The sequence below is a fragment of the Dipodomys spectabilis genome, unplaced genomic scaffold (assembly GCF_019054845.1).
Source record: "Dipodomys spectabilis isolate Male_0828 unplaced genomic scaffold, ASM1905484v1 ptg000299l, whole genome shotgun sequence".
Classification (NCBI taxonomy): Eukaryota; Metazoa; Chordata; class Mammalia; order Rodentia; family Heteromyidae; genus Dipodomys; species Dipodomys spectabilis.
In genome coordinates, this window is record NW_024870976.1 from 1,205,742 (window position 1) to 1,218,600 (window position 12,859).

At 61.8% G+C, this 12,859-nt stretch overlaps 1 protein-coding gene across 4 annotated transcripts in view; it reads right to left on the reverse strand.

Annotated features, from left to right (window-relative positions):
- Positions 1 to 12,859, reverse strand: part of Tp73 (tumor protein p73) — a 44,090-nt gene that overhangs the window by 5,222 nt on the left and 26,009 nt on the right. For all 4 annotated transcript variants that reach the window (XM_042702015.1, XM_042702016.1, XM_042702013.1 and 1 more), the window contains exons 4-6: positions 5,068 to 5,254; positions 4,524 to 4,639; positions 306 to 415 (exon numbers count right to left, since the gene is read on the reverse strand). In XM_042702015.1, the coding sequence (XP_042557949.1) occupies positions 306 to 415; positions 4,524 to 4,639; positions 5,068 to 5,254 (413 nt within the window). The remainder of the gene's footprint in view (positions 1 to 305; positions 416 to 4,523; positions 4,640 to 5,067; positions 5,255 to 12,859) is intronic.

The window sequence follows — 12,859 nt, forward strand, 5'->3', positions numbered from 1 at the left end:
CAGACCCCAAGGGCAGCGAGCTTTCTAGCTGGGAGGAGGGCAAATCAAGGCCAAAGCTTCAAGGGTGCTCTGAAACATTAACCTGAGGCTCCCAACCTGCCTCTCCACCCCCAAGGCCCAAGCAGCACTGCGGGTCAGGCTAGGGCCTTCCTTCTAGCAGCTGCTCCCCCCTGCCGGCTCCCAGCATCCCACACCAGCCGTTGGCCTTGGCTGCCTTGTGTCCACAGCATGTCCTCTCTCCCCCCCGCCCCAGTGCTGCCCAAGTCCCCGGCCTGCGTGCACCTCCCTGTCACCAGCAGACTCACTCCCGGGTCTCCAAGGTGATGATGATGAGGATGGGCCTCCGGTTCATGCCCCCCACACAGCTGCTGTTACACATGAAGTTGTACAGGATGGTGGTGAATTCTGTTCCCACCTACGGCAGAGAAGGTAGGGAGGAGGCTTGGCGTCAGCAGGCAGGGACCACGCACTAGAGTAGGAGGGCCCGAGACTCCCCAGCCTCTGTCATCCACTCACCCATCTACCCACCCATCCAGCTACCCACTCATCCATGCATCCGCCATCTAACTGTCCACTCACTAATTCCTCCATCCATCTTTCCATCTGCCCATCCATCCATCAGTGTGTCCATTCATTTGTCCTTTCTTCCTGTCTATCCTTCTGTCTGTCCATCTGTCCCTTTATCCACTCACTCATCTATTTATCTATCCATACAGTCACATGCCTGTCCATCTGTCCGTCCATCCATCTGTTCAAGCATCTGTCTGTCCTTCCCCTTCCCATCATATAGTACACTGAATACCAAGCTCCTGCTGGGCTTTATGAGGCTTTAGATCTGGTCTCTGTTTTCAGGGAGGCAGAGCCTGCGGTCTGCCCGCCTCAAGAATCTCCTGCCACTGGGGATGCAGGCTGGAGATGGGGACGGGCTTGTGTGTGAGTAGCTGTGTATAAAGGGTGGTGGTGGTACATGTGTGACCCCCTGCCACAGGACACCCCCCGCCATTTTCTGGGGAAGTTTGGAGCAGAGTTGAGGCGTGAACTTGGGTCTCCTGACCACGGCACACGCTGAGATCACAAAATGGGCAGTTTTCACAGTCTCCCTGGGTCAGGGGACGAAAGACAAGACCTGAGAAGGCAGCAGCCTGTCACAGAACTGCTGGGATCTGGTAGCCACCAGGGGGCGAGAGAGCCTGCTTCCTGAGCAGGCTGGGCGGAGGAGGCCGGGCATGGGAAGGCCGGTCACACCCTTCCAGCCCGGTCCCGATGCTGGGCCCGGCCTGGGAAGCTGGCCTCACACCAGACACAGCATGGCACCTTGCTATCACGAACTCTCTGGGGAGGCTCTCGTCCTGACTCCCCATCCTTCCAACTTCCTTAGAGTGCTTCAACCCCCAGGCTCACTCCAACATAGCTTTTCAACCCCAGAGCTTCCCGCTACCATGTCAAAGGTCAGACCCTCACCCCAGTCTGTCATCTGGTGACTCTAATGCCCCTATGTCTAGCCCAGGTCCCCACCTCCAGCCTGCTCCCCCTGTCTCCAGCCTGCACCCCTGTCTCCAGCCTGCTCCCCTCCAGCCTGCTCCCCCTGTCTCCAGCCTGCTCCCCTCCAGCCTGCTCCCCTCCAGCCTGCTCCCCTCCAGCCTGCTCCCCTCCAGCCTGCTCCCCTCCAGCCTGCTCCCCTCCAGCCTGCTCCCCTGTCTCCAGCCTGCTCCCCTGTCTCCAGCCTGCTCCCCTCCAGCCTGCTCCCCTGTCCCCAGCCTGCTCCCCTGTCTCCAGCCTGCACCCCTGTCTCCAGCCTGCTCCCCTCCAGCCTGCTCCCCTGTCTCCAGCCTGCTCCCCTGTCTCCAGCCTGCACCCCTGTCTCCAGCCTGCTCCCCTGTCTCCAGCCTGCTCCCCTGTCTCCAGCCTGCACCCCTGTCTCCAGCCTGCACCCCTGTCTCCAGCCTGCACCCCTGTCTCCAGCCTGCACCCCTGTCCCCAGCCTGCTCCCCTCCAGCCTGCTCCCCTGTCTCCAGCCTGCTCCCCTGTCCCCAGCCTGCTCCCCTGTCTCCAGCCTGCTACCCTCCAGCCTGCTCCCCTGTCCCCAGCCTGCTCCCCTGTCTCCAGCCTGCACCCCTGTCTCCAGCCTGCTCCCCTCCAGCCTGCTCCCCCTGTCCCCAGCCTGCTCCCCTCCAGCCTGCTCCCCTGTCCCCAGCCTGCACCACTGTCCCCAGCCTGCTACCCTCCAGCCTGCTCCCCTGTCTCCAGCCTGCTCCCCTCCAGCCTGCTCCCCTGTCCCCAGCCTGCTCCCCTGTCTCCAGCCTGCACCCCTGTCTCCAGCCTGCTCCCCTGTCCCCAGCCTGCTCCCCTGTCTCCAGCCTGCACCCCTGTCTCCAGCCTGCACCCCTGTCTCCAGCCTGCACCCCTGTCTCCAGCCTGCACCCCTGTCCCCAGCCTGCTCCCCTCCAGCCTGCTCCCCTGTCTCCAGCCTGCTCCCCTGTCCCCAGCCTGCTCCCCTGTCTCCAGCCTGCACCCCTGTCTCCAGCCTGCTCCCCTCCAGCCTGCTCCCCTGTCCCCAGCCTGCTCCCCTCCAGCCTGCTCCCCCTGTCCCCAGCCTGCTCCCCTCCAGCCTGCTCCCCTGTCCCCAGCCTGCACCACTGTCCCCAGCCTGCTACCCTCCAGCCTGCTCCCCTGTCTCCAGCCTGCTCCCCTCCAGCCTGCTCCCCTGTCCCCAGCCTGCTCCCCTGTCTCCAGCCTGCACCCCTGTCTCCAGCCTGCTCCCCTGTCCCCAGCCTGCTCCCCTGTCTCCAGCCTGCACCCCTGTCTCCAGCCTGCACCCCTGTCTCCAGCCTGCACCCCTGTCTCCAGCCTGCACCCCTGTCCCCAGCCTGCTCCCCTCCAGCCTGCTCCCCTGTCTCCAGCCTGCTCCCCTGTCCCCAGCCTGCTCCCCTGTCTCCAGCCTGCACCCCTGTCTCCAGCCTGCTCCCCTCCAGCCTGCTCCCCTGTCCCCAGCCTGCTCCCCTCCAGCCTGCTCCCCCTGTCCCCAGCCTGCTCCCCTCCAGCCTGCTCCCCTGTCCCCAGCCTGCACCACTGTCCCCAGCCTGCTACCCTCCAGCCTGCTCCCCTGTCTCCAGCCTGCTCCCCTCCAGCCTGCTCCCCTGTCCCCAGCCTGCTCCCCTGTCTCCAGCCTGCACCCCTGTCTCCAGCCTGCTCCCCTGTCCCCAGCCTGCTCCCCTGTCTCCAGCCTGCACCCCTGTCTCCAGCCTGCACCCCTGTCTCCAGCCTGCACCCCTGTCTCCAGCCTGCACCCCTGTCCCCAGCCTGCTCCCCTCCAGCCTGCTCCCCTGTCTCCAGCCTGCTCCCCTGTCTCCAGCCTGCTCCCCTGTCCCCAGCCTGCTCCCCTGTCCCCAGCTGCTCCCCTGTCTCCAGCCTGCTCCCCTCCAGCCTGCTCCCCTGTCCCCAGCCTGCTCCCCTCCAGCCTGCTCCCCTGTCTCCAGCCTGCGCCCCTGTCTCCAGCCTGCTCCCCTGTCTCCAGCCTGCTCCCCTGTCCCCAGCTGCTCCCCCTCCAGAACCACGCCCATGCAGGTGCTTGCCGTAGCTCCCACCCAGCCACCCATCCCCAAGTCCTGCTTCCTGGCAAGCCTGGCAAGCAAGGGCAGGGCATGTGGGGGGGGGGTCAGGCCAGAGACAGGGACCACCACCCATCACTCTGTCCTCTGCCCATCTGCCCGCCCACTCATCTGGCCAACCATCTGGCATAGCATACATAACACCAAGCTGGCTCTGGGGTACTAAGAGGTTCTTCAATCAAAGCTCGGTTCCCTTCTCTGTGTTCTTCCCTTTCTCTGCCTCATCCTGCCATCCTGTGCTAGTCTAGGAGTCGCCTTCTAGGTTACTGCCAAAGCCAGGATTCCCTTCTATAACTGCAGCCCTCACAGTACAGAATTTACTGTACCCCACCCTTAGCGCTCACTGGCTGGGCTCTGTCTCAGCCAGCCAGAGTCTAAGATGCCTGAAGCCTGCTCCTCTCTCCTCCAGAGCCTAGGAGCTCCAGGTGGGTTCCAGCCCTGAGAGGAGCTAGTAGGGAAAGCTTCCCGGAAGGCAGGGCTAAAGACCTGAAGGTTGTTTGCCTGCCCTTACTCTAGGGCTGGAGACACTGAGGCCAGAGAGAGGTGGAGTTGGAACCCAGGCCCCAAGCTGTGCGCACAGTAGGAGGTCATGCAAGTGCCAACAGGGGGTGAGGAAGAGCCCCCTGCACTGGTCCTGTACACAGGTCAGAGTGGACCCAGGTGAGACCCAGGCCTCGCCCCAGCCCCCACTCCCCCTGCAGTGGGCTCTGGAGGCCCCGCCCCCTCCCCCTGCAGTGGGCTCTGGAGGCCCCGCCCCCTCCCCCTGCAGTGGGCTCTGGAGGCCCCAGCCCCCACTCCCCCTGCAGTGGGCTCTGGAGGCCCCGCCCCCTCCCCCTGCAGTGGGCTCTGGAGGCCCCGCCCCCTCCCCCTGCAATGGGCTCCGGCGGCCCCGCCCCCAGCCTGGTCCCGGCCTACCTGTGGGGGTTCATAGGGCACCACCACGCTCTGCCTGCCTGTGACAGGGTCGTCTACATACTGCGACAGGTTGTTGCCTTCCACGCGGATGAGGTGGCTGGCTGGGGCAGACTGTCCTGCCAGGAGGGGACCCTGCTTCAGAGAGCGCCCGGCCAGGTAGCCAGGACCCCCAAATGGCCCCACGGTGGGCCTCCCAGATGGGGCTCAGACCTGCTGCTGCCCTGCTTCCTGTCTGTGCCCTTGAGCCTGAACAAGCCACCCACTCCTCCTGCTGATCTCTGGGCGCCGAGACTCCAGCGCATGGGAAGGGAGCCCACCCTGACTTCCCAGGCCCCGAGAGACCTGTCCCAGCCACCTGCTCTGCCGCAGCATCACCGCCAGCCGATCTGGGGGGCTCTGGGGGGCACTTGGCTGACCCTCCCTTCCCCTAAGGGAATGGCTAAGGTCCCCGCTCACCCACCCCCATGGCCAGCCCTCCCCTCCTGGCTGGGCTCCGGCCGCCCACCCTGGTGCTGAGGACGGCTGGGGACTGGTGAGGCCTCACCTTCGTTGAAGTCCCGGCCAAGTTCATGGTTGGGGCAGCGCTTCACAATGTCGGTCACGTGCTCTGCCTTCTTGTAGACGGGCATGGCCCTGATGGCGGTGCCCGGGGGCGGTGGCGTGGACACCTTGATCTGGATGGGGCACGTCTTGGCGATTTGGCAGTACAGTTTCTTTAGCAGCGGGGAGTACTGGGCAGGGAGAGATCACAGTCTGGCTCCACACTCTTGCCCAGGTTGTGACCCCTTCTTAGAGTGCCAGGCTCCCCCAGCACCCCTTCCCAAAGCACTCTGCTGCACCGCTGTTGAAGTCCTCACTGCATTCCTCCCTCCAAGCCTGGAGCTGGGCACGTCTACTCAGGCACCTGCTCAGCACTTGCTTGGTGATTCACCCCTGGGCCTCACTGCTGCAGTGGTTAGTTCCTGACACCATTATGTGTGAGCAAAGGCTGGGGAGGGGAGGTAGAGCCGGGGCAGGGCTGAGGGTTGGGAACGAGGCAGCCTGGAGCAGGCCTTGCTTTTCAGGCCTGAACCTCTGTCCCCAGTGCAGAGGTTTGCAGAGGTGGCTCACACCTGTCATCCTAGCTACTCAGGAGGCTGAGACTTGAGGATGGTTATTTGAAGCCAGCCTGTTCAGGAGCGTTCACGAGATTTTTTTTTTGGGGGGGGTAGGTCATAGAGCCTGAACTCTGGGCCTGACTGCTATCCCTGAGCGCTTCAGCTCAAGGCTAGCGCTTTACCACTTGAGCCACAGCACCACGTCCGGCTTTTTCTGTTTATGTAGTGTTGAGGAATCGAACTTATGCATGTGAAGCAAGCACTCTACCACTGAGCCACCTTCCCAGCCCTCATGAGATTCTTTTTTTTTTTTTTGGTGGCAGGGTCTGAACTCTGGGCCTGGGCACTGTCCCTCAGCTCTTCAGCTCAAGGCTAGTGCTCTACCACTTGAGCCATAGCGCCACTCCCGGCTTTTTCTGCTTATGTGGTGCTGAGGAATCGAACCCAGGGCCTCATGCATGCAAGGCAAGGACTCTACCACTGAACCACCTCCCCAGCCCCCTCATGAGATTCTTAACTCTAATTAAGCTCCAAAAAGCTGGAAGCGGAACTGTGGCTCAAGTGGTAGAGTGCCAGCCTTGAGCAAAGAAAGCTCAAGGAGAGAGCTTTTGTGCCAGACCCTGAGTTTAAACTCCAGGACTGGAAAAAAATACCCAAACAACAACAGCAAAGAAACATAACCACAGGCGAGGAGGCCCCTATGTACCCCGCTTTAACGGAGACCGTGAGTCTCTGGCTTGCTGGCTGGAGACCCTGACACTTTCTCTCCTGTTGGAACCTCCAAGTCTAGCCAGCGTGTTCTGAAACCTGGTCTGCACTCCTCCCTGCCCCTGAAACAACAAAGCCCAGGGCCTAACGGAGGCCCATCTGGGACCAGCAAGGGCCAGTGAGAGGTCGCCCTTCCTAATCAAGCCCCCTCCCCCATGGGACCTTAAGCCTCTGCCCTGTGGCCTAGGCTGCCCCGCTGAGACCCAGATTGCCCGGGCGGCCACTCATATCTACGCTGGTGGTTCCTCCACTGCTCGTTCCTGGCACTGGAGACTCACAGGCCCTTCTTTCCCTAGGGACTGCAGGGGAGTTCCCCAGTCTCAGATCAGAGGATGCTTTGTGTGCCCTGCCATCCCCTGAGTGCACTGCGAGGACTCAGATTCAGGAGTCACACCAGCTACACATGCCTTGGGGAACGCCCATCTCAGTCCACCATGGTGCAGTTTCAGAAACTGAAGTCAGAGATGGGAAACTGCTGGCTGGCCAAACCTGGAGGGCTCAGGGAGAGCTCACGCACATCCAGAGCCTGTGCTGTGGCATGTGATGGGAGCCCACCACCCCAACTCCTGCAGACAAAGGATTCCCCACCCCCAGCCACAACAGTGAGCATAGAGGAATCCATGTGCCCCCAGCTGGCGCAAATGCTCACAAAGCACAAAAGGGAAAGGAGGGACAGACAGACAGACAATGCCCACGGTGCCGGCACAGCACAGAAGGGGCAAGCTTGCACCTTGAGTCCTGTTAAAACCCAGGAAAGACTTATTCTCCATGCACCACTCTGTAAGAGGACTGGTCCTCCTCTCTGAGGCGTAACTCAGTGGCTGCAGGGAGGCCTTGCTTCCTGGGGGCTGATTGCCAAGGTGCAGGGTCCCCCATCACTGTGAATGCCCCCCCTGGGCTGCCCAGAGCAATACTTTGGGAAACGAGTTGTCCTGCCTTGTACCTCAGACTTAGGCTGCAGGGGAGTGGGGGGGGGGGCAGGAGGGACTGGTTGGGACTCATTTGCCTCTTGAGCATCTGTCTGGGCTCTGGTTTTCTGCACAACACTGGTGCATTGCAGTGTGGTCTCCATTTGGGGACAAAGGAGCAGGCCAGAGGGGTTGGGCAGTGGCAGTGTCTGCTCGGTGGCAGCGTCTGCTCGGTGCCAGCACCCTGGGCAGGTGAGGAGGCTGGCATGCAAAGAGGAGGACACTGGGCTTCTCTGAGACTCAGGGACACTGGTGTGGTAAGCTGGCCGTGGCTGCCATTGATGAAGCACCTTTTCATGCGGTGTGCATTCCCCCTGGAAGACAGGATCTGGAGGGGAGGTAGACCCCATTATCAGCAGCATAGAGCAGATCGGGAGAGGTACAGCTGGTGCTCAATAAACACATTGACGCTGTGCCCTGGGAGAGGTCTTGGGTGAAGCACCGAGTGTCCTCCAGCATTAAAGAAACCCACCCCCAACCCAGACCCAACACTTTGGGCCAGCGTAGTGCCCAGCCCTCCTGCCAGCTCCCAGGCGATGCTCAGAACGAGCCCACAGCTCATGCAGAGCACCTCATGAGTATCAGACATACTCCCAGAGGCTCTGCCGGAGAGAGGCCAGCAAGGGGGCTTCCTGGTGGGGGAGAACCCCTCCAGTAGTGACAGGGCTAGCTGACGGTTGGGAGACCCATCCCCTTGGCAGGCATGTGCAGAGTGCCTATTGTTTGCCAGGCCTAGGCTTGCCTAAGGAAAATGGGCATGTGCAGCTGATGAAGGCCATGGGGGAGAGAGAGCCGGTGCCAAGGGGAGGGAGGGGGGAGCGGGGCAGGGGCCATGCAGGGCTTGGATCCCTCCCTGCTGTGGCCTTACCCAGAGCCCTCATTCTGACTGATGCTCCAATCATGGCCAGAGATTTGGTTCTAGGCCCACCAGGGCTGGGGCTGGGATAGCCTGGGTATGCAGGCCAGGTGGGCCAGGTGTGACTGAGCCCTGTGGCCACATTCCTGGGCAGCCCTGACACGCCTGGAGGGAGGGCGGGGCCTGGGCTCCCCAGCCAAGTGCTGACAGGGATGGAGCTGCGCTGCCAGCCTGGGGAGGAGGCACAGGAGGCCCCCTGCAGCTCCCGAGCAGACCCCCGCTTCCGCAGGGACCCGTGACCCCAGGGCCCCCAGGGATCACAAGGATCGAGGCCCCCTCTTGCCCCTGTCCTCCAGGGAGCCTGGGTCTTACCCTCTGCCATGCACTCCTGTGGTTGCCCAAAGCTGAGGCCACCCCAGCTCTGTGCTGGGCAGAGATGGGTCCTGGTTGGGGTGCATGAGGTGGTCCCCCCTACCCCGCCCCCCTGCCCCACCGTGAGATCCCAGGAGGTCTCAGGAAATCTCCTCCAGACTCCCGCCCACAGGGCTGGCCCGGGACGCAGTGGATGCCCCGCCTCGGGGAGGGGCTCGAGCTCGGGGAGCTGTCCCTGGTACCGGTGCTGGGACCGGCCGCATGGCTATCTCCCAGAGCCAGGCGCAGGGCTAGAGCACCCAGACGCGCGGGTACCGACAAACAGTGCCAGGCAGACAGAAGCGGGGACACTGCCCTAGGGTGAAGCTGGTCACCCTTTTCCCTTCTATGCTCTGGGCAAGGCCACTGGCCCCCAGGGCCGTCCCTAACAGTGGCCTTTAGGACATCTCAGAGTTCCATGAAGGAACCGCAGGCAGGGAGGCCTGGGGTCCCCCATATCTAGAAGAATGAGCTGATGAATCAGGGGCCATGGGGGGGGGGCTATGTGTTGCTTCCAGCCCCTGCCCTAGCACAGCTTGTGAGGTCAGCCCTCAGGGGCTAGGGTCTGAGGAAAGGGTAAGACAGGGCCCCTGGTGGCATCTCTGTACAAGGTCACCCCAAGATGCTTCCTTTCGGCCTGCCCCCTCCCTTCTCCCCTAGAACCGCTAGATGGATGTGTTTCAACAGATTCTGAGCTGATAAAATCTTATTTATCTTCGGCTGTTGACACAGAGCGGTCCGGACTTGCCTGCTCGGATGCGTGTGTTCCTCGGTGCTTGCAGGAAACGGTTTGCCCAAACACTGGTACAGCCCATCCTCTGCGTGGCGCATCTGCCCCGCCCGCCCTCCCTGCCTCTCCTCCCCCACCCCCATCCAAGATGGGCCCCGGCCTGGCTGGGAGCCCCGGGCCGGGCAAGGCTGGGGGGGGGGGGGTGAGAGGGCGGGCGGAGGGCGGGCACGGCACAGGGCTGTTAATTTCCTCGCACCCGCTCCCGGCAGCTGGGTGCCCGGCACAGGCAGGTTTGGGCAGGAGGACAGTGGAGAGGTGATAATAACTTGTCTGTCATTTTCCCGGGACATGTTGAATCTTGTAAACCGCAAATACCGTTAACCAGCTTGGGTGAATCTGTTACAACAGATTCTAGAAGCCGGGCGGCTGTGGGGGCTTTTCGGTTTTTAAAATGATTTTTTTTCGTAACTCACTTTCATCCATTTTCCATACATGCACGCACGTGTACACGTCTGTGCACATAGGTGTGCTTAAAGCCGCATTCCTCTTTCCTCTTACCCCCGTGGGGTCTGGAGACCCCCCTTGAGGGTGGCACCCTGGGGCCACAGGCCTTCTCTATCCCTACAACAGATCCCAGAATGAGCCATAGAACATGCACGAAATCTGCTGGGCACAGCGGGTCTCCTGATGCTTGCTCCTGGGTGAGGCCGGTCCAGGGACCGCTCTGTGATCGCCCCTTTGTGGCTGCGTCTCAGTCCCCGCTGGCATGGGGTAGGTGCCTGCCCGGCTCAGGGGCTCAGGGAGGATGGGAAGGCCAGCCCCTGCCCCAGGGGAGTCCTCTCTCTGGAGATAGGAGTCACACGTGACAGTGCCCCCCCATCCGTGCCCTCCAGTGATGGAGGGCATCGAGGGTCCACGCACTGAGAACAGAGGGCCGGGGGCTCCAGAGAGCTTCGAGGCCACAGCAAAGCGATAGATAAGGTGACCGTAAGCCCTCAAGAGTGGGTATTAGGGCCCAGAAGATGGGATAAGAAATCACCCTGTGGGGAGGGGAGTGTAGAGGGCCGTCTGGGGCATCCCTCAAGAGCAGGGACTGTCCTACCATGACTCCAGCCAGGTACCAAGCCAAACAACAGCAGCTCTGTGGGGACCTCACCAAACCCCTCCTCCAGCCGGGGTGTGAGAGGAACCCACGGGCCCTCAGGTCATGGGGCTCGGTCCTGCCAGCCCACGTGCCTGTGCTGCCCCTTATCCCTCGGCTAGGATCTGAGCTGGAGGGGGAAGCGGATTGTCCTCCGGAGGGCCTGGTGGACACCTGCTCAGGAACGGAGGTGGGCAGTGCTAGCAGCCTGAGCCATGGAGGGGGGACCCTCCCCCACAGTCTGGGGGGACCTGGGGGCATGAGGTGAAGCCGAGGGTCTGCATGGACACTGGGGACACGGTGGCCCCTCTCAGGAGCTAAGAACAACTACACTGCGTCCTCCAGCGTGCCTGAGTCCACCCCTACTGTCACTTTATCTCTGTCCTATTGCAGCAGGCAGAGCTTGGCTTCCCAAACTGCCGGTTCAGTCAGGGCTCACTGGCACCCAGACCCAGGCTGCGAGCCCTCCAACTGTGAAGTGTATACACATCGGGTCTGTGCCCCTGGGTCCCAGCATGCAGCGCCTCGAATCCTGAGGATCTACAGAGTGATCGTGTCTAGCTGATGGCTGGCTGCAAAGGCTTCAGGGTAGGGTCTGGCTGGTCAGGGAAAGACCAGGGTAGGACCGGAGGGCTGGGACTTACAGCCTTGGGGGTGGGCGGGAACAAAGGTCAGCGATTCATCAGTCGTGCCAACATAATGAGGCACCCACAAAACCCCCAAAGCGTTCCCAGAGGGCTGGGCCCCGACAGGGCCAGGGAGTACCACTGCTGAGGCCTTGTAGGCTTGCTGGTGAAAGGGAGCCCCTCCTCCCACAGCTCTGGGGGCCACAGAGGTCTTAGAGGCTGAGCCTGAGTTCAGATCTTTCTTTCATAGTCAGACCTCCAAGCTCCGTCTCCTAGCCTCCGACAGGACCAGGCTGGACGGGTCCGGGGACCTGAGGCCGAGGACTGGGCAGTCTGGCTTTCCGCACCTCTGGAATAGCCTGGACAGCCAGGTGGACAGTGAGGCTACCCATAGGTCAGCACGCAGGTCTCTGGGCTGGGCCCACTGCCCCAAGGGGGTAAGGAGCTGAGCATGGGGGCCTGATTTACCCTGCTCCTCCCTTGGCTCTTCCTGACATCAGTGTGAGGACGTGGCTGACTGTAATGGGGGCTCCCAGCGGCTGGGTAGGCCCCATGCCCACCCAGAGGGGATTCTCCGACACACCCTGTGAAGTGCCAGTGCTTGCTGCCACTCCTCCTCGCCTCCCAGCCCGGGCAGGGTGTGGACTCCCTCTGGCCTTGTTCTGGACCGGGGACAGAGGGGACCGGGGCAGTGTTCTGAGTGCACGAACCGCAGTGGGTCCAACACGAAGCCCCTCCTCCCTGAGCTGGCCCACATAAGTCTCTCTACCACCAATGTGGTTTCAGACATGGCCAGCTAGAGAGCCATGCTGGCCAGTCCTGACCACCTTGAGAAGACAGCCCACACTGGGCAGCCCCTGGGCAGCCTCCGGGCACTGGACTCGGAGAACATACTCAGGCAGGAGCCCAGCAAGGACCGTGAGGAGCCCATGTCCGGCACCGGCTGGCACCGGGTCAGCAGAGAGGCTGGTGGTCACCTGCCCTGCCCGTGGCAGCCAGGCCTCTGATTGCCTCAGGTCCCAGCCTGACCTGTGACCTCCATGAGGGACTCACTGCAGCCTTTTGAACTAGCCTGGACTTGTCATTGTGAGGAATGGAAGGGGGCTCTGGGTTCACAGGTCCCTCTGAGGTTTCTGGCTATGACTTTCCTGGACATTGACCTTGCCTGGAGAGGTGGGCATGGATGATTCGGCTCCTTCCCCGGGGCCCTGCATCTCCCTGACAACCAGGGGCCGGTGGTGGGCAGGATGGGGAGGGTGGAACCTCCTAGGCCTCCTTACCAGAGAGGTTGGTCAGCATTCAGAGGAATTCGCATCTGTCATTAAAAACCATCAAAGGTGGCTCACACCTATAATCCAAGCTGATCAGGAGGCTGAGATCTGAGGACTGTGGTTTGAAGCCAGCCTGGTCAGGAAAGTGTGTGACTCTTATCTCCTATAAAGGCTGGAAAACGGAGCTGCGTCTCAAGTGGTAGAGTGCTAGCCTTGAGCAAAAGAAGCTCAGGGATGCCGGGCGCCGGTGGCTCATGCCTGTAATCCTAGCTACTCAGGAGGCTGAGATCTGAGGATCACGGTTCAAAGCCAGCCTGGGCAAGCAAGTCCGAGAAACTCTTATCTCCAATAAACCACTCGAAAACCAGAAGTGGCGCTGTGGCTCAAGTAGTAGAGAGCTAGCCTTGAGCTGAAGAGCTGAGGGACAGCGCCCAGGCCAGAGTTCAAGCCCCACAACAGACAAAAAAA